Here is a 24,937-nt window from a genome sequence, read left to right as displayed (position 1 = left end):
CAGCCAGTCAACCAATAAGAAGCCGACAAAGGCTATTTCCCCGCCCCCATCTTCCCCCTCCCCTCAAGAGCAGAGGGCGGTGCGTGCAGTTTAAAGGTTGCTCACGTAAAGACTTTATCTGCGCTTGCGTGAGGTGAGAGGCTCATAGGTCACTGCGCATTTCTGTTCCGCCGCTCTGCTTGCTGCCGCCGCTGCTTCGCGTCGAAGTCTGAGTTTGCGTTGCAAAAGGCGAAAAGGGGACCGAACCAAGCGGCGATGACGAAGTCCAGCGGCGACAAGACCGAGAAAGAACCGTGGCGGGGTTGCTATTACAAGCTCGAGGAAGTCCAGAAACACAACCATAGCCAGAGTACTTGGATTATTTTACACCGTCGTATATACGATCTCTCAAAGTTTTTAGAAGAAGTGAGTATATATATAAGAGCTGGAAAACGAGGAGAAGGGATTAGGAGAGAGGATGGCTGGCCGCTATTGTGTGCTGCTAAAGTTGTAGGAAAGAATTAACGGTGGAACTGATTAGGTTTGGAAGGTTTTCAAGATTCTGCATGGTTACTGAAAAGTGGTGCTCGCGAAGAATTGTGCTTTGCCTGGACCAAAGTTCAAACTTACATAACCTTTAGCTTCAGTTGGGAAATTACACCAGTCTAGTGGTGGCTGCTTTAAGTACATCAAGGTGCGCTGTAAAAAAGAACAGTATTTTTTAAACAACAGATTATATTGTTTATTGAAATTAAAATTGGATATTTGTGGAATAAAAGTGATAATTACAGAAAGAACCAGTTTGATATAATTTAGAAAAGCAAGATTGCTAAGGTTCTAGGATTGGCTATGATGAAATGAAATCCTTTGTTTGCTGCCATTAAGTAATGCACCTCTCACCTATCAGATCTTCATAGGTAATGGTTGAGCAATGTGTTTCTTGTAATGGAAGATTAAGGACAAGTCATCATTTTGCAGTAATACATGCATGGACAAGCATTTAATCTTTAATAATTATAGCAGAGAGATACTGGAAGATGGAGATTGGGAAAATGATAATTGTGATTATGAATCTAAAATGCATAAAAAACTCAGGCTGGACAAAACATACCATTTGTTCACAAGTTTGAGATTAGATATATGGTAGCTATCAAGCTGTTTCATTCTGAAATGTATTTGCCTATGTGTGAATATCTGCAGGATAACATGCAAATATGTTGTTTTTGTTTATGCTACCTACCCAGCATTAGTTACAAGGTTAAACTATATTTATTGGGTAAGTAGAGGACATGAATAGACTCCCCTTTTTTACCTGGTGTGAACTATTGCATTCGTTAGATCTAAAACTTGTTTGTATACTCTTCAAGCTATCAAATTGCAATACAAATATGCATATTTAAAATATGTAAGATTAATAAGCCAGTGGCATTATATATGTTGCTTATCTAATAGTTAATACATAGAAACCTACACAGTTGCTAACATATTTCAAATCTAATCATGGCGAAATAGATTTCACAGTAGAGAAAGGATTATCTCATTTGCTTTTATCTTGGACTGGGTGTATATAACAGGACTGTGATGGCGAACCTATGGCATGTGTGCCACAGGTGGCATGCATAGCCATTTCTGAGGGCACGCGAGCTGATTTTTGGCCTTGATTTTTGGCTGTTTTTCACCCTCCAGAGGCTTCAGGGAACTTCTGAACTTCCGGTTTGAGTGTTGGGCCGTTTTTCACCACCTTCAGGCTCCTAGAAAGCCTCTGGAACCTGGGAAGGGCGAAAAACAGGCCTTCCGGAAGTTGGAAAACGGCCCATTTCTGGCCTCTTGGGGGGCAGGGGAGATCATTTTCACCCTCCCCAGGCTCAGAACGTAGAAATGCATGCTGAGATGGATCAATTTAATGGCATTGTTAAGAAAGAATGGAATAATCTTGTTTCAAAGACTGTAGCATTGACATCATGTATTGTAAATTCACAGCTGCATATATCAGTTTATATGTGGATTATTACAAGTAGCTTATTACAAGTAGTCCTCAACAATTGAGCCCAGAATTTATGTTGCTAAGTGAGATGTTTGTTAAGTGAGTTTTGCCCCATTTTAAGACCTTTCCATGGTTGTTAAGTGAATCATTGCAGTTAAGTTAGTAAAACAGTTGTTAAATAAATCTGGCTTCCCCTTGACTTTGTCTCTCAGAAGGTTCCAAAAGGTCATCACATAACCCCAAATTTCTCCCACTGTCAAAGATATGAACCAGTTGCCAAGCATCTGAATTTTCATCCTGTGTCTATGGGTATGCTGGAATGGTCGTAAGTGTGAAAAACAGTCATAAGTCACTTTTTTCAGTGCTGTTGTAACTTTAAACAGTCACTAAATGAAGTTGTAAGTCAAAGACTACCTGTATGCTAGACCTACGTTGTGAGCAGTGCTAATATACTGAAAATCTTCCACACAAATCCTAGGTACAATAGAATTATCAGCATCTTTGGAAACTGTTGGCATATATATTTATGTGCAGATTTTAGATGATACAGTCCATGTATAATTAGGTTTTTTTGTTGTTGTTAGAGAGTTGCCAAAGAGAAATGTTTACCTTTGAAATCTCTGTTATTTGGTATAAGATATGTAGGGAAAAGGTTGGGACAAGCTGGGTGAATTTGAGGAAAAGTTATACAGAACTGGATTGAACTGGATGCCATCTTGCTGGCTTTTAGACCCTGTCAGACAATATTATACCTTTGGCTTTTCAAAGTAATCATGAGTAGGTCAAGGATAAAAATTCAATTTAATTTTAATGCACAGTAACTGCGAGTAAAATAAAATTATGTTAAATGCATTTAAATACATTTAATCCCCAATGTGTTTAATCATTTGCTCCTTTTGTCATATTAAAATTCACAATATTATAGTAATTTTGAAGAACTTTCAAGGTTGCATCCTCCTAGAACAAGGGTGTCAAATTGGATTTCTTCGAGAGTCGGATCAGCATTGTAGTTCTCCACAGGATGGCCAGGGGAGTGGGGGAAGCCTGGACAGATGCTTCCTGCAGCATCCTGCAGGGCAAAATGGGGCATGGGGGGCGCTGCGCACAGCTCCCCAGTGCCCCATTTTGGCTGCCAGAAGCACCACAGGCCGATCCTTTGCTATTTCCAGGCTGGACCTGTGGTCCAGATTTAAGCATCCCGCGGGCCTTGAGTTTGACACTCCTATACCTACGGCTTATACTGTATATACATTAGCAGGTCTCTCAAGAAAAACCCTTTTCTGCATTTAAATCCGGGATTTTTATTCTTGGTTATAAATCTTGCCTTCTCCTTTGGATTATATTTCAAAACCTATAAACCTGAGGAACAATATGAAATCCCTAACTGGATTCCAGGATTGGGTTGAAGGCACACTTTAATTCATTGGTTATTTGAAAACATTTTTTGGGGGGTGGGGAACTGTTATGAATCACTATGAAGTTAGAAGTATATAAATGCCAGTAAAGAAACCAACAATTAATGATAGCATTTGTAGATTGGTTCTAATCTCCATTGTTCCTTGATTTTTATTTACTATATTATCTGAGCTCAGTCTTTGTAGTTTCTTTAATAACTTATGGTAAGCAGTTCATTAAGGCAACTGATTAAGAGAAAACACTTCAATTCTTGGATGAGTACAGCAGGTCTTTTTTGTTTATTAAAGCTTCTTTAGGCTTTTCCAGAGCCCCAGAGAAAGATACTGGTGCTTTAAGGGATCCACTCTTCAGAATTAATATAATTCTTGGAAGTAATAGCTTTCTTTCTAGGCTGATGTAGAAGTGTTAAAGTCAGGACTTTTCAAATAAGATATCCTACTCCAGTGTGAGGATTAAAGCATTTCTCTTAAATCATTTCTAAAGAGTGTACTGCATTGCAAACCATGTCTTGAAGCTGGAATGCACAAGTGTTTTTAGTCCAAAGTTTGCATTTGGTTCTTGAGTTAATGGCTGCATGTGAGGGTGGCCTGAGAAAATGTAATCTTTGATTCAAACCACAACTTAGTTTCCGAATCTTTTTGAACTAACTTTTGGAGTTTGCATTGGGGGGAGGAGGGGGACGGACAGCTGCAAAATGCAGTCTTTGAACCTGGTGTCAGCTTTTTTTCTGAACAAAATGTTAGAGTTGGCTTTCTAATCTTTCAAGGCTGGGGAAAACTTCCAAATTCTTTCCAAGGCTGGGGAGTTCTGGCAGTTGTCCTACATATATTGAACCAGAGAAGGCTGGTTCAGATAGGGTCAGATAGATTCCACGTTTCTTACTGCTTTTAACAACGGTTTATCACAACCAATAATTGTACAACTTTCTATTGTAGTACGGAATGAATGGATAGCTCATGTGTGCATTAATTTTGAAAACATAGTTTATCCTATGAAGAAAAATACTTTGCTATCTCTAAGTATATGGAGTGAGTGATTTTGAATTCCAGAGCACCGCATGTAGAACATATTTTGAGTAACCAATTTCGTTTTTAAGTACAATGACAATAAAGATTATACTTATAATTAATTGTATTTTTATTCTGCAGGAAGTTAAACCCCACCCCTCTCCTAGAAAAATGAAATATCCTGGGAAATATGGAAAAGGCAGAATATTATGGTTCCCTGGATCAGAAATGGAAAAACATGTTTTTAGGCAGGAATCACTCTTAATAGCCCCCACATTTGTCAATGGGCAATTTAAAAAGCCTGAATTAGTCTATTCTACACAACACAGGTAGGATTAGCCTTCTACAGAAACTCACCACAGGGCACCTGGGAAGAAGCAATGCTCAACCAAACTTGGACTCAAAGCCCAACCTAAAGAGTTGCCCCTGCACGACCCCATGGGACTCTGACAACCAATCAGAATACAAACTCAGGACCAAAGGCCAGAGCGAGCCAGGAATCTTCAGCATCTCGCTCTCTTTTTTTCTTCACTCAACATCTTGAAGCATGTGATCACGTTTTCTGTTCAGGACCTCAAATCATATGGTCCTGTCCACCATTAAACCATCTTTCTAAGCAGCCTCCATGTTTCCAATATCTTTTTTTCCACTTGGAACTGAACCCAGAAGGACATTTTTTCCAACAATTCTTTGTGAGAATTTATATATTTATATATTTGGCTGTTTTTAATGACTTACTCCCCCCCCCCCCCCCCGAACATAAAGTTACGCCATAGATCTTACTAGATATTTTGCCTTATTGGAATCGATGCATTGGTAATACAGCTTGGGAAAGCTGGTATATAGTTAATCCTAAAGGAGGACAAAATTCCCCTGTAAACTTAATTAATTCCACTTGGGTTTCTAAATTTAGCCCCAGAAATTTCCATCTAAAGCAGGGGTGTCAAAACTCAAAGCCTGCAGACCTCATCCAGCCCACAATATAGTCAGATCTGGCCCATGAGGCCACCCTGGATCCCAATGCAAAGAGGAGAGATCGGACCAATGTAGCTTTGGCCTGTTCTACCCAATGCGAATAGGAAACATGCCAGCAGTTTGGGGAATGGCATCAAGCTGGCCACACCCACCCACCAAGTTGGCCACACCTACCCAGTGAGTCACACCAATCTGGACCCCTGAGGTCAACCATAGCCCTGATGCAGCCCTCAATGAAATTTGAGTTTGACACCCTTGATCTAAAGCCTACTGAATGGCTAAGTTAAACCTAAACTTTTGATATTACGTTCAATGTAACAGCACAGTACATGTTTACCTTTTATTTGTAGAGCAAAATATTACACAATTGGATTAATTTTAGATCCCTTAACAAATGGGTTTTTTTCTTAAAAAATAAAAAGTCCCTGTGTAAGAAAATTGCATAGGGAGCAAATAAGTCCTTAGTTTATTTTCTCTGGCTTGTAGTAAAATAAAAGCTTGTGTTTATTATTAATGCAGTAGCTGCTACAAAACTCTGTTAAAATATTGAGCGTTTGGCATCCATGACTCTTGGTTCCGAAATGTTTAAGTAAACTTCAGTAGACTAAGGTTTTGTTTTAAAAAAAAATTCAGTTATTTAAGAGTAAATCTTAACACATTGGGCTGTTATTTACCCTTAATACTGTTGCTTCATTCTCTTGGGAGTTTCACTATCTGAACTGATTCAAGGGCAGAATTTGCCTCTCATATTTACATGTCAGTCTTGTGTAACTTCTTTGGATGCACTTTCTTAACCTTTTTTGAATTGGTCACCAAGCATAATCTTTAATCTACTTTTTTGCTTAGTCATTGTGCATAAGCTTTTTATACTTTCTAAACCTGAATGTTTTGTTTCGGGAAAAAATAACATCTGAAAATTCACATTTTAATTACTGTTAGCAATAAAAATGTTTTTTTTAGATTTTACGGAATATTTTATTTTATTTATTAAATTTATGAAGCTGCCCATCTCACCAAAAGTGACTATAGGCAGCATACATCAAAACTAAATCAATAAATAAATGCATAAAACTAGTTATCAATTATAAAGTGCATTAAAAAGCTCTAAGAACAGAACAAAAACAAGGTACATTGTTGTTATGGATGTGAAGTACTGTTAATTCTTTGACCAGGACAGTTTGAAATATCTATGTTGCAAGATTTTCTATACTTGAAAGTTGAATTAGGGCAATATTCAGAACTGAATAGGTTTCTGATAGGCAAAGATTGCACTTAACATTTGGAGAGGGCAATACAAGTAGGGTTTCATGAGAGTTGAGAGGCTTTTAATTATGATATATACAGAGGTCTTATACTACACTTTGTTTTCGCATTTATGAACTACCCATCTCCTTGAAAGAGTTCTCATCTGTATCCCACCTTTGATCGTCCACTTCTAGATTGACATTGGTGAGATCTCGCATGGCTTTGCCAGAGTATATATCAGGACATGTCAGCTATCCTCCTGACATGTCCTGATATACTAGACTGCATTTTCCATCATTTTGGCCATTGTTCATGCAGGCTTAGATTCATTGGAGCAGAAGGAAGGCTATAATTCAGGTAAACAATATACGATATTTTTCAGAATATAAGATGCACCTTTTCCCTTCAAAATCTGGGTGCATCTTATACACTGAATACACTGGGTGCATCTTATACACCGAATACAGCATTTTTTGCCTACTGAAACCCCACCCCCTTTGCAAAAATGGATGTGCAGAGGGTTTGGGAGGCTTGCAAAGTGCTCCTGGGGGCTGGGGAGGAACAAAAAAGGGGCCGTTTTTGCCTCCAGCCCCCAGGAGCACTCTACAAGCCCACCAAAGCTCTGCATGCCCCTCCCCTTTGTGCAGAGATGTGCAGAGCGTTTGGGAGGCATGCAGAGTGCAAAAACTTTTTTTTTAAAAATGTACCTCTTCAAAATCATGGTGTGTCTTATACTCTGGTAGTCTTATACTCCAAAAATACGGTAGTTTAAGATTTGTCCTCTAGGTGCCTCTTATGATCTAGAAAAATACAATGCAACAGAAGATATCGCTAGGCATGAACAGTCCCATAAACCTGGTCCCAGACCATGAAGGGTTTAAATTGTAGCCTGGAGCACAGAGAGGTACAGAGCAGAGGTGTCATCTAAAATTGTCCTCCCACTGCGTTTTGCACCAGCTGAAGCTTCCAAATACTCTTCAAGGGCAGCCCCATGTAGAGCACATTGTAGTAATCCACTTGGGAACTGATTTAAGGCATGAGTTATTGTGATCAGAGTACAATGCAAAACTGCAAAGGCTTTAAACAGGAGCCATGAGTCTGGGAAGACTCCCAGATAATTCACAGGATCTGTCTGTGACAGTGCAAACTTTTTTATAACAGGAGATTGAAGGTCCTCAGAAGCAGGGGATCCTGAAATCAGGTGCCACTTGGTCTCACTATGGTTGAGCTGGAGCTGTTGGTCTCCATTCACACTGGTGCATAGGGAGCATCTTGCTCCATCCAGGGCCTCTGTGTACCAACCAGGATCTATATATTTGTACCCTTCTTCTGTAAAAGATGCCTATTATGGAAAAATGTCCAGGATGCTCGATTGCAGAAGAACTCTTCTAGTCAGGGTAATATTTTATTTACGAAGCTTCTTTCGCAGGAGACCCGGGATGATGCATAAATAGAAGCCCAGGTGAGGCACAAGAGAAACCCCTGCTGCATTGGCACAAGAAGCCTCTAACTGGTACAGCAGCGTAAGGGGCAAGGCTGGACAGTGGAGAAAGGTGGTGGCAGGGGGGGAGGGGGAAGCAGCCAAAAGGGTATAGATGGGGAGGAGATAGGCAGGTGAGTGACAGTCAAGAAAAAGCAAATTCCAACTTTACTGAGAGTCTGAGCTGGAAGGGACCAAGCTGGGAATGACTTGGATCAGGGTGGGTTTAACAGGGGTATTTGGTTAACGACAGCAATGGGGAGTGCTGTGATTTTGGTCAGTAAGTGATGAAGCTGCATGTCATTGTCCTCTATAACTATTGTTTAGTACTGAAATTCCAATCTGAATTATGGTTAATTGAGGATTACCTGTAGGTGAAAATCCATACTATGCACTTGACTGTTTTTCCATAAAGAAAGGGGACTTTGTTCCCAGAGGCTTCTGTAATACTAGTATAGAAAAACAACAAGCTAGCCAGCTGGTGAAATTAGACTACGATGGAATGTAGAGATCATGTATTGGTTATAATTTTAAGCTGTCTTTCTTTCATTTGGCTTAATTTCCTTGTTTTCACACAGTTTAATATGCTTTTTTGCCTTGCTCTTTTGACTTTGTAGCTGGGTTACTATTGGTTGTTGATATCTCTGCCCTAAGAAACTAATTCTTAACTCTTACATACAGCAACAACTCAAATATATTTATACAAAATAGGAAAATAATTCCTACCCTGAGCTAATAGCCTCCAATTTATACTGCAGATATACATTTGCTGAGCCAACACAGGTTTTTTCTTCTTCTTCTGTTGAGCTTTTATGAACATGTAATTTTGATTTCCTCCCAGGAATATTGTTATCAGCAAATGCATTTTTGATGAATGCTGGAAACAGACAGTGGATCATACTGTGAGAGTTGCTTAATAATTTCTCTGTAAATATTTTAACTACATTTTATTTTATGAATTATTTTATTTACACTTTATATCGGGCTGACTTTGAAGACCCATCTGGAAAATACTTTTGACCCACAGTGTAATATCTATTTGTTTGCTGGTAAAGGTCAGCTCGAGAATGTAAATTTTGTGCTCTGGGTTTTAACATTTAAGCTCTATGTGGCTTGATACTGAGATACTTGCAGGATGATCTTCAAGTATAGTTTGGGGCCAGCTAACTAATATGTGATAGGAAAGATTTGTTAATGAGAGATTGCTAATTTACTTCTCTCTAAAATAAAGGAGACAGAAGCTCCTGCTCTAGAATAACTTCACCCTGAAAATTTTATCAGTTTCCACATTGCTAATTTTCTGCAAGTTATTAAAACAGAATTATTCAATAGAGCACTAGGAATATGAAGTATTGTGATTGAATTTATTTGCTTTGTAATTGCTTATGTATTAACTGCTGTCTGCTTATCTTCATTTTATCTCTGTATTATGGAGGTTTTATTGTGTTGCCTTATCTTGTTAATGCTATTTTTATTTATGGGACTGCGGAGATTTTATTCTGTTGTTTATGGATGAATTGCAAACCACCAAGATTCTCCTTAATTGCAGTGGACATAAATTGAATGAATAAATCTGGAGACTAAATAATGGCTTGGTTAAATGGGCATTTAACTTTATTTAATTATAAGAGTTGTAATACTGTGGTACTGAACTATGAAAAAAAATCAAAGTTGATTACTGAACAGGAAAAAAGAAACTTGGTTTTCAGAAGGTCCAGAAGGTATCCGCATGGTGCTCAAGAAACAACTTACATCTAAATACTAGTAAGACAAAGGAGATGTTGCTAGATTTCCGGAAGCACAGAGAGGAACCTGCCCCACTGTATATCGAGGGGGGCTGTGTGGAGAGGGTTTCCTCTTTTAAATTCTTGGGAGTGCTTATTAGTCAAGATCTCACCAAAAACAACACGTCTCTGATGATTGGAAAGGCCCAACAGAGACTTCATTTCCTTAGAGTCCTGCGAAAAAATCAGGTGGAACAACGGCTGATGACCTCTTTCTATCGGTCCACCATAGAAAGTGTCCTCATGTATTGCAGTATGGTATGCTGGTTTAAAAGCTGCGGACAGGAAGGCACTACAAAGGGTGATCAATTCGGCACAAGAAACCATTGCTTACCCTCTGACACCACTGGATGATATCGCCAGATCTCGTTGCTTTAGCAGAGTAAGGAAGATACTCAGAGATGTATCGGTGGTCGGTGTCTCTTTGCACTTCTATCATCAGGCAGAAGACATCAAAGTATAGCCGAACAAACAGGTTTAAAGATAGTTTCTATCCTTGGACTGTGATGCTTTTAAATACAACCACAATCACTCCATGCTATTTTTTTTCTTTTTCTTTCTTTTTTTGTTTCTGTTATACTTTTGTACTAGTGAGGTTAAAACCAATTTTGTTGTATTTAAGTACAATGACAATAAAGATTATACTTAGATTGTACATTAAAATACTAGAATGTTAAATTATGCTCGAAATAGATCAGTTTGTCTAGTGCACGTTACAGCAAAGTTTATTGAGTCTAAAGTATATATATATATATTGAAATCTTCATGCTTTCTTTTATTTAACAGCATCCTGGTGGAGAAGAAGTCCTAAGGGAACAAGCAGGCGGAGATGCAACAGAAAGTTTTGAAGATGTTGGACATTCTACAGATGCCCGGGCATTGTCAGAAACGTTTATTATAGGGGAGCTTCATCCAGTAAGTATAAAAAGCATGGATATTCATGTTCTTATACAGATAGTCCTTGACTTAAGACAGTTCATTTAGTGACTGTTCAAATTTACAGTGGCACTGAGAAAAGCAACATGGCCATTTTTCAGATTTACGACTTTGCATGATCATGTGATCAAAATTCAGGCACTTGGCACCTGATTCATAGGCATGATAGTTGCAGTGCCCTGGGGTCATGTGATCACCTTTTGCAACCTTCTGACAAGCAAAGTCAGTAGGGAGGCCAGATTCACTTAACAACCGTGTTACTAACTTAACAATTCCAGGGATTCACTGAACAACCGTGGCAAGAAAGATTGAAAAAATCACTTAAGAACTGTATTGCTTAGCAACAGTAATTTTGGGCTCCGTTGTTGTTGTAAGCTGAGGACTATCTGTAGTTTTCATGTTTCAATAAAAGTTGCTAAGTTAAAATTGTTGAAAACATTCTTCTGTAACCCAGATTCTTCCAGATATTTTTGTACTACCCAGTCACTACATAGCCTGTTATCAGGAATTACAATCATTGTTCAAAAGTATTTTGCTGGATGCAAATACTGGCACAGTTGGATAATGCATTTTACCTAAAGTGCAATAATTGAAGTGTTATATTTTATAACGTATTTCTATATTGTACTTTTATATTCAAAATATATTATGAAATATTATAAATTCAAATAACAGAGTAACCTGACATGGGGGAAGGAGAACATTATTAATGAGCAATGTCTTTCTATTGCTAATGCTATGTTAGGTTTATTAATCCTTTGGTTTAATACTGTGGTCTGTTTATTCCAAAATTGCAGGGCTCCCCCATGAAAATGTAAATAAAATTATTAATTAACATATGTAAAACAGATGTATATTTTGATTTCTCATTCTACATTCTTTGTAAATGGGCCCTCCTGCTGATTAATGGTTCTCTCTGGAAAAGTACAGCTTTAGTATATAAACAGCCCTCGCCTTATTCTGTACAAGAATTAATTTTAACAGTCTCTATTAAAATGATAACTCAGCACTTTACCTTCCAAAATAATATCTGTTACTGCTGCTTTTGCTATTGCAAAGGCAGTAGAAAATCTGTGCAGAATTTATATTTCATCGTGATTTTGTACCTTTTAATTCTTTTAATATCACTTTGCATTAGCTGTGTTATACTATGTTCAATACTGTGCTATAAACACTTACCTATTTTTTTAAAGGAAAGATTATGATTTATCTCTTGAAGAGATAACCAAGAGTGATTTATGAATGATTAGATATCTAACAAAATAAAATGTTTTATATCTTTCAGGATGATTGGGAAAAAGTTGAAAAACCAACGGTAAGCATTTCTCTTTCAAATTTCAAATCCCATTTCATCATTTCATTTCATTTTAAATAAATACTAAATACAGCTATGGCTACATTTTCTTATAGGAATCTCAGATTTTGGCGAGGTTGACACAGCAACCTTGCCAAATAGCAGCCCAGTCAAATGTTTTCTAATGTAATATCTCTTTATCTCACTGTTTTGGAGGGTTTGGGGTGGAATGCACAAAAGTTTAAGTAGGAGCATTCTATACATTGAGGAGGTCTGTTCATTATAGTGGTGAAATTCTTTCCAAGAGTTTAGGTGAAGATCAATAGTTGAACAAATATTCTTTAATGAATTATGTAGTCAGAGGGACACGGTGGCTCAGTGGCTAAGACGCTGAGCTTGTCTATCAGAAAGGTTGGCAGTTTGGCGGTTCGAATCCCTAGCGCCGCGTAACAGGGTGAGCTCCTGTTACTTGTCCCAGCTTCTGCCAACCTAGCAGTTTGAAAGCATGTAAAAATGCAAGTAGAAAAATAGAAACCACCTTTGGTGGGAAGGTAACAGCGTTCTGTGTGCCTTTGGCATTTAGTCATGCCGGCCTCATGACCGCGGAGACATCTTCAGACAGTGCTCTTCGGCTTTGAAACGGAGATAAGCACCGCCCCCTAGAGTCGGGAATGACTAGCACATATGTGTGAGGCGAACCTTTACCTTTATAGGATAGTCACTAGATTGTTAATCGGTACGTATGGCTTAACATTGTCTCAGTGAGTCAGCCTTGTATTGCCTGATGGTGTAGAATTAATTACAGTTGGTCTATTAGCTAATAGCCTCAGATATCCTTGAGGAGGGCACCATCAAAGATTATATCATGAATCATTTATTTGGAGGAATTACGGATAGAACCTTAAACTTTATGAATGCAGAATATTTTTTTGATTCCTGGTAACTGCCTTGACTGGTCCCTGCAGTCCCTGCTGAGGTTTCTCAGAAATGGCTTGTCCTTGTCTGCTTAAGGACAAGATGAAGTGATTGATCCAAGGTCACCCAGCTGGATTTGGGCTTAATTCACAGTTTCCTGGTTTCTGTACTTCTCTAAACGTTGCAGATGTAATACTGTCAAAGCTATTTCCTCCCCTAAATTATACCAGGTATATTATTAGACTAGGTAGACTGTTTCAGTAAAAATTAGTCAAAGCCAGCTGCCCATTGGACTATATACTCTTTTGGAGTTAATAATGTTGAACAAAGTATAAAAAAATATTGTGCATATTAAGGTATATTTGCTGAATCTTATTCAAGTAAGGTTAAATTAACAACAACAGAACTTGTCACAGAAAAAGTGCTTGGGCAAATGTCAGAAAAGTGAGCTCTGACCTGGCAAAAAGGTTTGAGGAAGGATGTTGTTAACTCCAGATAATCAAAAATAATAGCAATAAATAGCAATAACTGCATTTGCTGGAAGTATTATCAAATTAGCTTAATAAGAATAAAAAATTCTTCTATCCAGTCCGTGTAATGAAAGATATACTAATAATTGATCTGTCTGCAAACAGCATATATGAGCAATCCATTCTTGCAATTAGATATTGATTGATGTTGTATGATTAACTTGGCTAGTCGGTTTCTATGAAGAATCGTAATTCCTTAAGCCTTAATAAAACCAATAAAATACTCATCAGTTGAAAATTGAGATTTCAAACCAAAATATGGTAATATTGGGCATGTTCAAATTATTTGAATTAATGTAAACATTTGCCAGTTTTTAGCAGTAAAGTAACCATCAGTCAATACTGAGTAGTCTCCAAGATGTTCATCTATACAAAAAAAAAATCTGTTTTATTATCTACATTTTATGAGCAAAAATGGGTAGTTCTTTTGGTTGGTTGGTTTCCTGTGAATGCTTAAACTTCATAATAAAAGTTAGTGAATTGATCTTTATTGGCAAGCATTCTTTGTAGCAGCTTTTTCCATTATGAAGGAAAATGGAATGTACATGTAGTACTTAATGTTAATCATTTATCTAACTCAACAGACAGATTCAAGTTTTTAGCAACCAAATTGAATGTTTGTAGAATTGTGTGACCAATTTCATGGGTAAAAATGCTCCAAATGGAACTCCTAAAAACATAAACAATTAATTTGGATCCCATTTAAAATGCTGTACAATTCATTTAATTGGAATTCTAACAATTCTAACTAACTAGGGAGCACCAATATTTAATGATATCTAAAAATAGGTAGGACAAGATACAAGAGTAAACCTGGGGTAATTTGAAAAATGAGGTATTTTTCTATTAAAAAGGAGAAACTTAGAAATCATTTAAGTCTGTGACTAACTGTATTTGTCTTTCAGGACCATTATGTTACCAGTGTTGACTCTAACGTCAGGTACATTTTTTATTCAATTTGCAATTCGATAGTACTGTGTTCTAATATAATTTAGCACGAGTTCTATTAACAATAGATTGGGATAATAATGGGTTGTCAGGATTGATTTTTGCTAAGTTACTATAACTGGGATTTGTCTATAATAATTTGTGTGTAATTTATATTAATTCCTTAAATATGATTGTTTTTATTATGTAAGTAAGTTAGTTCCCATGGTTTATCTTGTATATCATATCCTCTTCAGGTAAGATGTATCATCATATTCGGAAAACTAGGAAGGATACTTAAAACTAGTATGCTTTAAGTAGCCTTTATGGCTGCAGTCCAGGGATTAATATTGATCATTACTCCTGAAACTTTCACTAATCCTTTTGGGACCTCCTATATATGTTGGATATGTTTTGAGAGGTATACACTTGTAAGAGTACAAAAGAATTTATTGGGCTTGTATCTTCCTGAACAGCTCAGACTGTTAAACAGAAGACATCTCTTGAATTGGATTATATCTAAGAATATTTTTGTGGTCACTTTTAAGTAAAACCCCCAAACTGTTATTATTTTGCATTTCATTTCCACCCATGATATAGTTCAACTCAAGAAATCTGCCTTTTCTTGGGACACACACAGTCTTAATTATGTTTACTCAGTTGTATAAAGCATTTATTTTATTACCAAGCAGATTGCCTCACTGCTTGCCTAACCATGTGGTAGCAAGGTAATTTATTTCTGTGTTCAGAATCCATTATTGAAAATACAGGTAGTCCTTGCTTAACTACTGCAATTGGGCCCATAATTTGGGTTGTAAGTCATTGCAGTCATTAAGCAGGTCACTGTGTGATCTGTCTTGATATTATGACTGTTTTATGATCATTGTAAAACAAATCATCAGGGTCATTAAGTGAACACCTGATCATTAAGTAAATGCAATTAAGAAATGACCATGGTATTCTGCAGTCATAAAATGAACCTTAGGCCAACCACTTGAAATGCGGGAGGGAGTGTGGCAGTTGTAACTTTGAAGGTCGTAAGTAACTTGTTTTGAGCCTATTGTAACTTAAAATGGTCATTAAGCAACCAGTGGTTAAATGAGGACAACCTGCAAATGAATATATCTTCTGAAACATTTCATCACTAGTGGGTATAGTATAAAACTAATGTTTTGGGTTTTGTTTTTTTCCAGTTCATGGACCAACTGGTTGATTCCAGCAATAGCAGCTATCATTGTGGCCCTTATGTATCGCTTGTACATGTCGGAGTAAACCCGGTAGTAAGAAGTAATGATGGGACACTCTGTTTTGGGCAAGAAAATGAAATATATACCTAGGGGCGCCATATCAGGACAGCATCTTAAAACCAACTTTAAAGAAGTGCATTCCTCTTTATATCAGAATTAAATGGTTTTAATACATAATGCTGCCTTTTTCTATTTTGTTTTCAAATGCTAATATTTTTTTCTTTTATATCTTCATGTCTATCATTTAATCGCATGTTGCTAAAATGCTTCTCTTAAAATTAAGAACACTCACATAGTATTCAGTTTCTTACTATTTAAAATTTGTCTGATTCTTTCTAATGAATTATTTAGGCTTCTTTTACAAAAATAAGTTAGATGGAAGTTTGTGTCTGTGCAAATTTTTCCATCTTTGTCATTGTTTATACTCTGATGTATTTTCTTTGATGTATAGCTGTATCATTTTTAAAGAATTTTCAGTATGGAAATGATAAACACTCAAAATAATTTCAGTTTTGTTAAGGATATTGCTGTAGATCCAAATATTTCATTGTGTAAAAAAATACTAGTTATCCTTAAATGATTTAAGATAGAGAGGATTTATAATAGGTATAAAATCTTCAGTGGTCCTCATTGTTTATATAACATCTATTGAACTTCAGAAGAAAAAAAAGAAAACAATGTCAGATAGAGGTAAATATATACGTTAAACAGTAGGTCACAGAGAACATTAATCAAGAGCAAATCTCGATCTAAATAACTTCATCTTAAAATGCTTATATACTATGCTGTATGGTTCTTGGCTGTATTATGGATCTTTGATTTATTAAATTGTTGTACAGGTATGAAACAGCAGGATAGTGTCCCTTCAAAAACGTGTGCAAGAAATAAAACATTTTCTTGTGTCTGTATACAAAGAAAAAAAAGTACCAATGATTCCATCTTATTTGTGTTGCCATCAAGAAGTTTGGAAAGTCTATTGTAAGTTACCCTGGGTATGGATTTCAGTTATCTGCTTAAACATACTGTGTTGTTAGAGTTCTTATATTTATGTAACTCATGATATGTAAGATGTTCCTATAAGATTTGCATGCCTTGTAGAATTCAGTACCTGAAAGCAAATACCTAATTTCTAGCACCTGTTCATGCTCCCTTGGTAAAATATTATAATTATATTACAAAAATATTGACACTTATCCTAGGCCCATTTCCCATTTCCATGTTTAGCCCACATCCCTGAATTACTTTTCTCAATGGCTTCATGTATGTGTTAAAGAGCATGGGCAACAAAATGGATTCATGAAGGATTCCATGGATTCCTGGAGGACACACTATGTCACCCAACCACAATGAGACAGAAGAATACTTCCGAAGACCATGTTTTGGAAGTAGCCTTCCTAGTATGAGTGGAATCACCATTTTACAGTATCCCCATAACTAAGCACTGCCGCTCTATGTAAGAGGTAACCATGGTTGATAGTATCAAAAGATTCTGGGAGATCAATGAGGACCAAAAGAGTCATATTCTCCCCATCCTACCCAGCTACAGGTTATCCCATGGGGTGACCAAGATGAGTTCTCTTCTATAATATTCCTAAAACTGAATTACCATGGATCTAGAAAATCATACAATAGAGCCTTGAGTTTATGATTAGAATAGATTATAATTAACTAAATATAAATTATATTAGGCTTTGAAAATGACAAATGATTATATTTGTTCTTCTAAAGGCTGGTAAAATTGTTTTGAAATAACAGTTGGAAGGAATCTTGGAGGTCTTCTAGTCTAATCCCCTGCTCAAGCAAAAGATCCTATACCATTTCAGACAAATGGTTGTCTAATCTGTCCTTAAAAGTCTCCAGTAATGGAACACCACAACTTTTAAAGGCAAGCCGTTCCACTGTTTAATAGTTCTCACTGTCAGGAAATTTCTCCTTACTTCTAGGTTGGTTCTCTCCTTGATTAGAACATTGCTGTGATGTCACCCTAGTCCTCCTTTTTATTAAACTAGATATACCCAATTCCTGCACCGTTCTTCATGTGTTTTAGCCACCAGTTGCCTAATCATCTTGTTGCTCTTCTCTGCACTCTATATAGAGTCTCAACATCTTTTATGAATTAAGGCAAATACATGTGTCCTAGGATAATGTTGCAGAATCCAATATGGTTCGGTCACTGGGGCCAGAGGTTTTGTCTTCCAAACTTTTAGACTCCTGCTGGAACCTATCCTCAGGGAACTTCTCTCTACTGGAACCTATCATTTATCTGAAAGCTCAGAAGATTAAACCTATGATCCAGGTGACCAACCCAGATTGGTTTGGTTTGGTTTTATTGGACTTATATGGCGCCCTTCTTCCAAAGGACTCAGGGTGGCATACAACATAAAAACACATATGACAAAAGTTAAAAAAGATTAAATAGGAAATCCAATAACCTTCAATTGACAATTTACATCAAATTTAGGATTAAATTAAAATTGACAATTTAAAATTAATAATTTATTTTATTATATTCAGGCCTGGCCGGCTTGCTGAAAAAGTCAACTTTTTAGGGCGTGCCAGAAGGATCAGAGATCGGGGGCTATGCAAAGGTCCGGGGGCAGCTCATTCCAAAGGGAAGGTACTCCCACAGAGAAGGCTCTCCTCCTGGGGGCCGCCAGCCGACACTGCCTGGCCGCCAGCACCCTGAGGAGGCCAACTCTGTGGGATCGTACTGGACGGTGGGAGGCTACCGGTGGCAGTAGGCGATCTCGCAAGTACCCTGGGCCTAAGCCATGGAGCGCTTTAAAGATCATAATTAACACCTTGAATCGCACCTGGAAAACAACCGGTAACCAGTGCAGTCCGCCTAAAAGGGGTGTAACATGGGAGCACCTAGGTACCCCCATGACAACCCATGTGGCCGCATTCTGGACCAGCGCAAGTCTCCGGGTGCTCTTCAAGGGCAGCCTCATGTAGAGAGCATTACAGTAGTCCAGGCGAGATTGGATTCAACATCTTTTTTATAGTGTGGCAACAAAAACTGGATACAATATCAAGTGTGGTCTTACTAAGGCATTATAAAGTGGTACTAACACTTCACGTGATCTTGATTTTATCCCTCTATTAATGTAGCCTAGGACTGCATTGGCTTTTTTGGTGGCTACAGCACATTCCTGGCTCATATTTAAGTGATTGTCCCCTGACACTAGGACAAATGAAAGTTATTGACAGTTTTAAAAATGAGTAAAAATTGATACAAACTAAAATTAAGAAGGAAAAAAGGAATAAATACAAGAGAAAACTAAAGTGCAAAAAGAAAAAAAAGATGGATGAAAACTAGAATAGAAATGGTGTCTGATCTTTGCAGTAGTTATAAGTTATAAGTACAATTGTAGATTTATTTATTTCTCTAAAGTTGTATCATGATTCTTCTTTCTATAACTGTCCTATCTAATTGTCAAAACAATAGCACATGTTCATTTCCCCCCCTTTTTAAAGCAAAAAGTCCATAAGGAGTTTCCAGTCATCAATAAACATCTTTAATCAAACAGATCAATTTGACCATTTCAGCAAGTTCTGTTATCTTCACCAACTACTCCTGTAATATGCTTGCCAAATCTTTCCATCTTTCTGCATAAAATAATCTTGCTCTAGTTATATATAAAAACAAAGTTCCATGAAATTGTATTTTAAAAAGCTTTAAGCAATATTAAAAATGTAATTCAAGACAGCATGGAATTGCTTATTTCATTGTTCTGTATAATTCAATATACTTTGTCACTAGTAAATGTTCTAAAAATTTGAGTTTATAATGACCATAATTTGTATGAAAGTATCTGAATTTGTTATCTTGGGCAACAAAAAGATATCTGGATTTTTTTAAATTGCAATTTGTAGGACTAAAAGTTAAACAACAGTGATGGAAGGAAAATGTTTTTCTATAAAACTAGATTTAAATAATTGGATACTTTCCTTCTTTTAAAAGGCACAAATACTTGGTTTATTTTAAGGTTTGATAATGCTATGAACTGACAACTTTTCAAGTATTGTAATGTCATCATGTAATATCATGACTGCTCTTGCTACTTACAGATTACTTTTTCTTTCTGAAAATTAAAGGTGTTATTAATTCCAAGAATATTGCTAATAAGAGTCTGTATATGACTGTGGCAGGATATAACTGTGATACTGTATATAAATAAAAGAAATACCATTGCTGAAGTTGACAATTCATACGGTGTTTCCCCAAAAATATGACCCACCCTGAAAATAAGCCCAATCCTAATTGGGGGGGGTCCTAATATTGTGTCTCGGATGTCAATCAGCACAGTATCTGGGCTTTCATTGGTTAATACACATGGAGCGTTCTGGCAGGAGAAGTACGAGTTCTAATTGGTTGCCGGTTTGACAACTGCTGTCAAACCGGAGTTGTTGTGTTCTGTTGCTTTTGGTTGTCAATAAATACTTCCTGGTTGACTTGCCCTGGGTATTTTCCAATGTTTAATGGAAAGGCTGTTCAAGGGCTAGATGGAGTAGTCCCATATTTTGATGATACATTACTGGCTGCAAAGGATGGGGCTGATCTCATCCGCAAATTGAGGGCTGTGTTACAGCATTTTAGGAATGCCGGGCTATGTTTAAAAAAGAGTAAATGCCACATGAGAGTGCCCTCCGTAGAGTTCTTGGGGTTCTGCATTAATGCTGAGGGGATCCATCCTACCAAGTCCAAGGTGGATGCCATCCACAATACTCCTACCCCTAAATCTAAGAGTGAACTCCAAGCATTCTTAGGTCTGCTTAACTTTTACGTGGTTTTCCTTCCCATAAAGCTTCAGTGGCAGAGCCGCTTCACTGTCTGCTGGATGGGTCAGCGAGTTGGCATTGGGGCGCTAGGGAAGTGAAAGCTTTCGCAGCAGTAAAGACCCTTCTCACGTTATTGGCAGTCCTCGTACAGTATAATGAGCGACTGCCGCTGACCTTCACTTGTGATGCATCGCCCTATGGCATCGGCACTGTCTTAGCCCACATACTACCTAATGGACTTGAGGTACCTATTGCCTACTTTTCGCATACCTTGTCGACGACCGAATGTAATTACGATAAGGAAGCGCTGGCGGCTGTGGCGAGAGTCAAAAAATTTCACAATTACTTGTATGGCTGCTGGTTCTTGTTGGTAACAGACCATAAGCCCCTTCTGGGCATTATGGCCGGTGACCGACAGACGCCACAGATACTCTTGCCGCATATGTTGCGCTGGTCAGAGTTCCTAGCTTCTTATTCATACCGCCTAGAGTATCGTCCAGGGAAGAGCCTAGGGCATGCTGACACGTTAAGTCGCTGCCCACTGGTCACTGTGCAGGACCCACATCCACCGTTCTAGCCATGGAACACATTAACTTACTGCTCATAGCTACTGATATTGCAGTCTGTTATCGCACCAACAAGATACTATCCCTAGTCCTTGACTATGTGCGCAGGGGATGGCCTGTAGATGACATAATGGAGGACTTCCTACCCTATTATCGCAGGTGGATGGAATTGTCCGCACTTAAAGGGTGTTTGCTATGGGGCAGCTGGGTTGTGCCGGTAGCTCTGCGGACCCAAATATTGAGGAGATTGCATGAGGGGCACCCAGGCATAATTCATATGAAAGCACTGGCCCACAGTGCAGTCTGGTGGCCACAGTTGGATGAGGCCATCCAGGCATGGGTCGGCCAGTGTCCGCAGTGTCAAATTACCCACCCTGTACTGCCAATAGGTGAGCCTAGAGAATGGGAGACCTCACCTTGCCCTTGGTCCAGGTTACATCTGGATTTTGCTGTCCCAATCCAAGGGACCATGATTTTAGTAGTAGACACGTTCTCCAAATGGGTGGAGGTGGTGCCCATGGGCTCCACCACGGCAGACGCTACTATTAGGATGCTAAAAAAAATATTTGCATGCCATGGGTTACTGGACATGGTGGTCACGGATAATGGACCACAGTGGACGGCTGCCACATTCCAGACATTTTTAGCCTCCTTGGGCGATCCGCTCGGCCAAGGAAGCATTGGGAAGGATGAGAGTAGGTAATTTACAGAACAAAATTTCACATTATTTGTTACGGCAACATACAACCCCTTGTCTTTTGACTAACAAAACTCCAGCGGAGCTGCTAATGGGCAGGAGACTCCGCACAACTCAGGATCACATACACCCCAATTATGTCACCAGTCAAGGCCCGTTAAAAGAATACAACACCCGGGGGTTGAATATCGGGGACTGGGTTTTCGGTCAAAATTTTGGAGGGTCCCCAAAATGGGTGCCCGGGGAAATAATGGAGATAACAGGACCCTGCTCTTACAGGGTCCAACTGAGCGATGGTGGGGTATGGCGGCGACACATAGATCAGCTGCGCCACCAAGAAGCTTCAATGGACATGGACGCCGCTGAAAATCCAGGCTCCGATGAATTGACACCTGCAGGCCCTACCGCTGCAGAACACCGAGGAATGAACGACACGCTGCGCACCACCTACTGGTCAAATTCCTCACCACCGCCGATCACTAGGCCAAACACTACACCCGACACCACAACGGACTACTCACGTCCATCATCTGCGCTCCAATTGGACTCTTCCGGAGGGCCAGGTGAGTGCCACCGGCCATCCTCGACTACGAATGCAACCTCTCCTACTTCGGAGCCGACGCCAGGCCTAGTCTACGATGCTTGGAAAGGATCCGGCGCAAGCCAGCATAACCTTTGGACTACACATGTGCGGTCTTGGGGGGGAAGTAGTGTTGTGTCTCAGGTGTCAATCAGCACAGTATCTGGGCTCTCATTAGTTAATACGCATGGAGTGTTCGGGTGGGAGAAGTACGAGTTCTAATTGGTTGCCTGTTTGACAGCTGCCATATAAAAAGCGGTCAAACCGGAGTTGTTCTGTTGCTTCTGGTTGTCAAAAAACACTTCCTAGTTGACTTGCCTCCCACCTCAGCTCGTGATTCCTTGTTCAGGAATACACAAAACCTAATATGTGCCATACTCCAAAAATAAGCCCTAATGAAGGGGGTGGGCATGGCCAGCACAGAAGGGACCCCTTCCCTGGTTACAGCATGGCTACTCGGCCCCTTAACCGTGGAAGGGTCATTGAAGTAGCATGCAAGCAGGCGGTGGGATGGAGAGGGTAGGGCCAGTGGGCTTGCTACCTCCTGTATGTGTAAAAAAATAAGACCACCCCAAAAATAAATGCTTATTTTGGGACTTAAAATAAAGTCTTATTTTGGGGAAAATATGGTGTTGCTTTGCCGTAGCCAAATACATTTTAATATGCCAAATACATAAATGGATGACTACACAAATGGATGTAGAAGTTTTATTTGATATTTTATATTCTATATTTTCTGAAATAACTTGACAAGAAAGTTGACTACATAAAGCATAACCCCATTAAACATGCAGTAATGGGATAAAAAACATTCCAAGAAGAAACACAGGCAATCTCTATTTTGTCTACTTTCTTTTCGGAGCTACAGTTCTTTGGGAACACATTTGAAGAGAATCAACTTTGAAAAGGCAAGAGCATTTTTATTATAGTCATGAGTAAGTTTTAAGTAAATTTTCAACATTTGTTTTGCATGTACAGCTCAATTATTCCCAGCCTAAGGTATAATATTACTTGGATGTATGAATATGTTCACAGTTCATGACTCCCTTTTTTAAAAAAAATGCAGCTGAAGAACTGAAATTTGGTTTTCAATTTTTGGATGCTCTTTATTAAACATTTTTCCAAAACCTAAGAATGAGATAGAATAGAAATGTGGCCCTACTTTCTAGTTTGCTAGAAACTAGGGCCATTCTAGCCTGAATGCATACTAGGTTCTAGTTTGCATTCAGGCTAGAAAAGTACTGTGGAGCTCATCAAAATGTATACTTAATATGCAACACTTCAAAGTCATATGAAGCTTGAAAACACTTAATTATAAAAGAATATGCACTCTCAAAAGCAGAAAGTTCTTTTTTTACTGAACTCTAGATAGACTTTTAACAATATTTGCAAATGTGTCTTGGCAATAATTGCAGAATAAGATTATTCATCTTCTGGTGAAAAGAGAAACAGTCTAATAATAGCTTCCCACCGAAAAAGTGATTTCACTTTTTAAAAGAATAGTATTAACTGAGAAATTGGTTTTTAAATATGTGAGAGAGTACATTAATAATAGATTCATTTATTGTTAAGAACATTTCTGTCCTACAAATGACTAGAGGCTTGGGCATTTGATGAGGAAGATAATTGAATATCACCAGGTCCTAACTGGTTAGATTTGCTTGAATAATATGCTTGCAGTACAATGCAGATCAAGGTAACCTGAAGCCATATTATTTTGAAATACAACTCCCAGAATTCGTTGTCACTGCTTGAGCAATGTACTGAAAAACTCCCACATTTAATTCATTTAATTTCTCTGCTGATTGAATAATTGTAATTTTACAAGTATTTCTTAGAAGTGCTTAGTTTAGCTGCATTAATTAGATTAAATTCCACAGCAAAATATACTTGTCCTTCGAAGCAGCAATTTCATAAACTTAGTTTCTACTAAAATCCTCTGTGTCATGTAAACTCATGATCAAGAACACAGTATCAAGAGTTCAGAGTCAGAAAAAATTTGCAGCCTGATCCAAAAGTCTTATAACTAACTAATCAAGCTGAAATACCAGCTAGACTAAGCATTTCTAAGAATACTTGTCAAAATTACAATTATGCAATCATCAGAGAAATTAAATGAATTAAAAGTGGGAGTTTCTCAGTACATTGGTCCAACATCAGCTTTCAGAATCTGAATTAAGATGATTGGAGTTGCAACTGTTTCATTTTCAATCTAGAAAACCAAGGATTTTTTTTTATTATTCCCTTGATACTGGCATGGCAGCTGGTCAGTCTCTAATGCCTTCCTTAAGAGAATAAATTTGGAATAATTGAACCTGGTGATAGAGTAAACTAGAAGTCCTCTAGAGTGTGTGATATTTTGAAAGCATGTTGTGATTTGACTAGAATGGCTGTCATATAGAGTTCTTTGTCATTCTATGCCGACATGATTTTTAAACTAATTTTAGCAGTACAAAACAATGCCTTTCATAATAGTAGGCTTTTATGTAGGAAAAGAAAGGATGGAAATGGAACAGATGGCAAGAAAAGGATATTATGTTCCAAGAATAACCAAGAAGAAAAATTGAGGTGAAATAGATCTACCAGGATGAGG

General features: G+C 38.1%; 1 protein-coding gene across 1 annotated transcript; it reads left to right on the top strand.

Annotated features, from left to right (window-relative positions):
* The first annotated feature begins 119 nt into the window (after nt 1–119).
* CYB5A (cytochrome b5 type A) lies at nt 120–19,919 on the top strand. Its single transcript, XM_087707323.1, has 6 exons — nt 120–405; nt 10,657–10,785; nt 12,092–12,121; nt 14,451–14,485; nt 15,666–16,697; nt 19,197–19,919. Exons 1-5 carry the CDS (start codon nt 256–258, stop codon nt 15,742–15,744), a joined length of 423 nt encoding a protein of 140 aa, XP_087563449.1. The 5' UTR covers nt 120–255; the 3' UTR covers nt 15,745–16,697; nt 19,197–19,919.
* The last annotated feature ends 5,018 nt before the right edge of the window (nt 19,920–24,937 follow it).

The sequence above is a fragment of the Thamnophis sirtalis genome, unplaced genomic scaffold (genome assembly GCF_051295495.1).
Source record: "Thamnophis sirtalis isolate CommonGarterSnake01/CBP01778 unplaced genomic scaffold, rThaSir2_p1.2 scaffold_2, whole genome shotgun sequence".
Lineage (NCBI taxonomy): Eukaryota > Metazoa > Chordata > Lepidosauria > Squamata > Natricidae > Thamnophis > Thamnophis sirtalis.
Note: the sequence above shows the minus strand (reverse complement) of the source record. Positions and strands in the feature narration are given on the sequence as shown.

Coding starts and splice junctions, on each gene's coding strand:
- CYB5A (XM_087707323.1), top strand. CDS start 256: ATGACGAAGTCCAGCGGCGACAAGACCGAGAAAGAACCGTGGCGGGGT. Junction 406..10,656: donor TCTCAAAGTTTTTAGAAGAA/GTGAGTATATAT, acceptor TTTATTTAACAG/CATCCTGGTGGAGAAGAAGT. Junction 14,486..15,665: donor AGTGTTGACTCTAACGTCAG/GTACATTTTTTA, acceptor GTTTTTTTCCAG/TTCATGGACCAACTGGTTGA.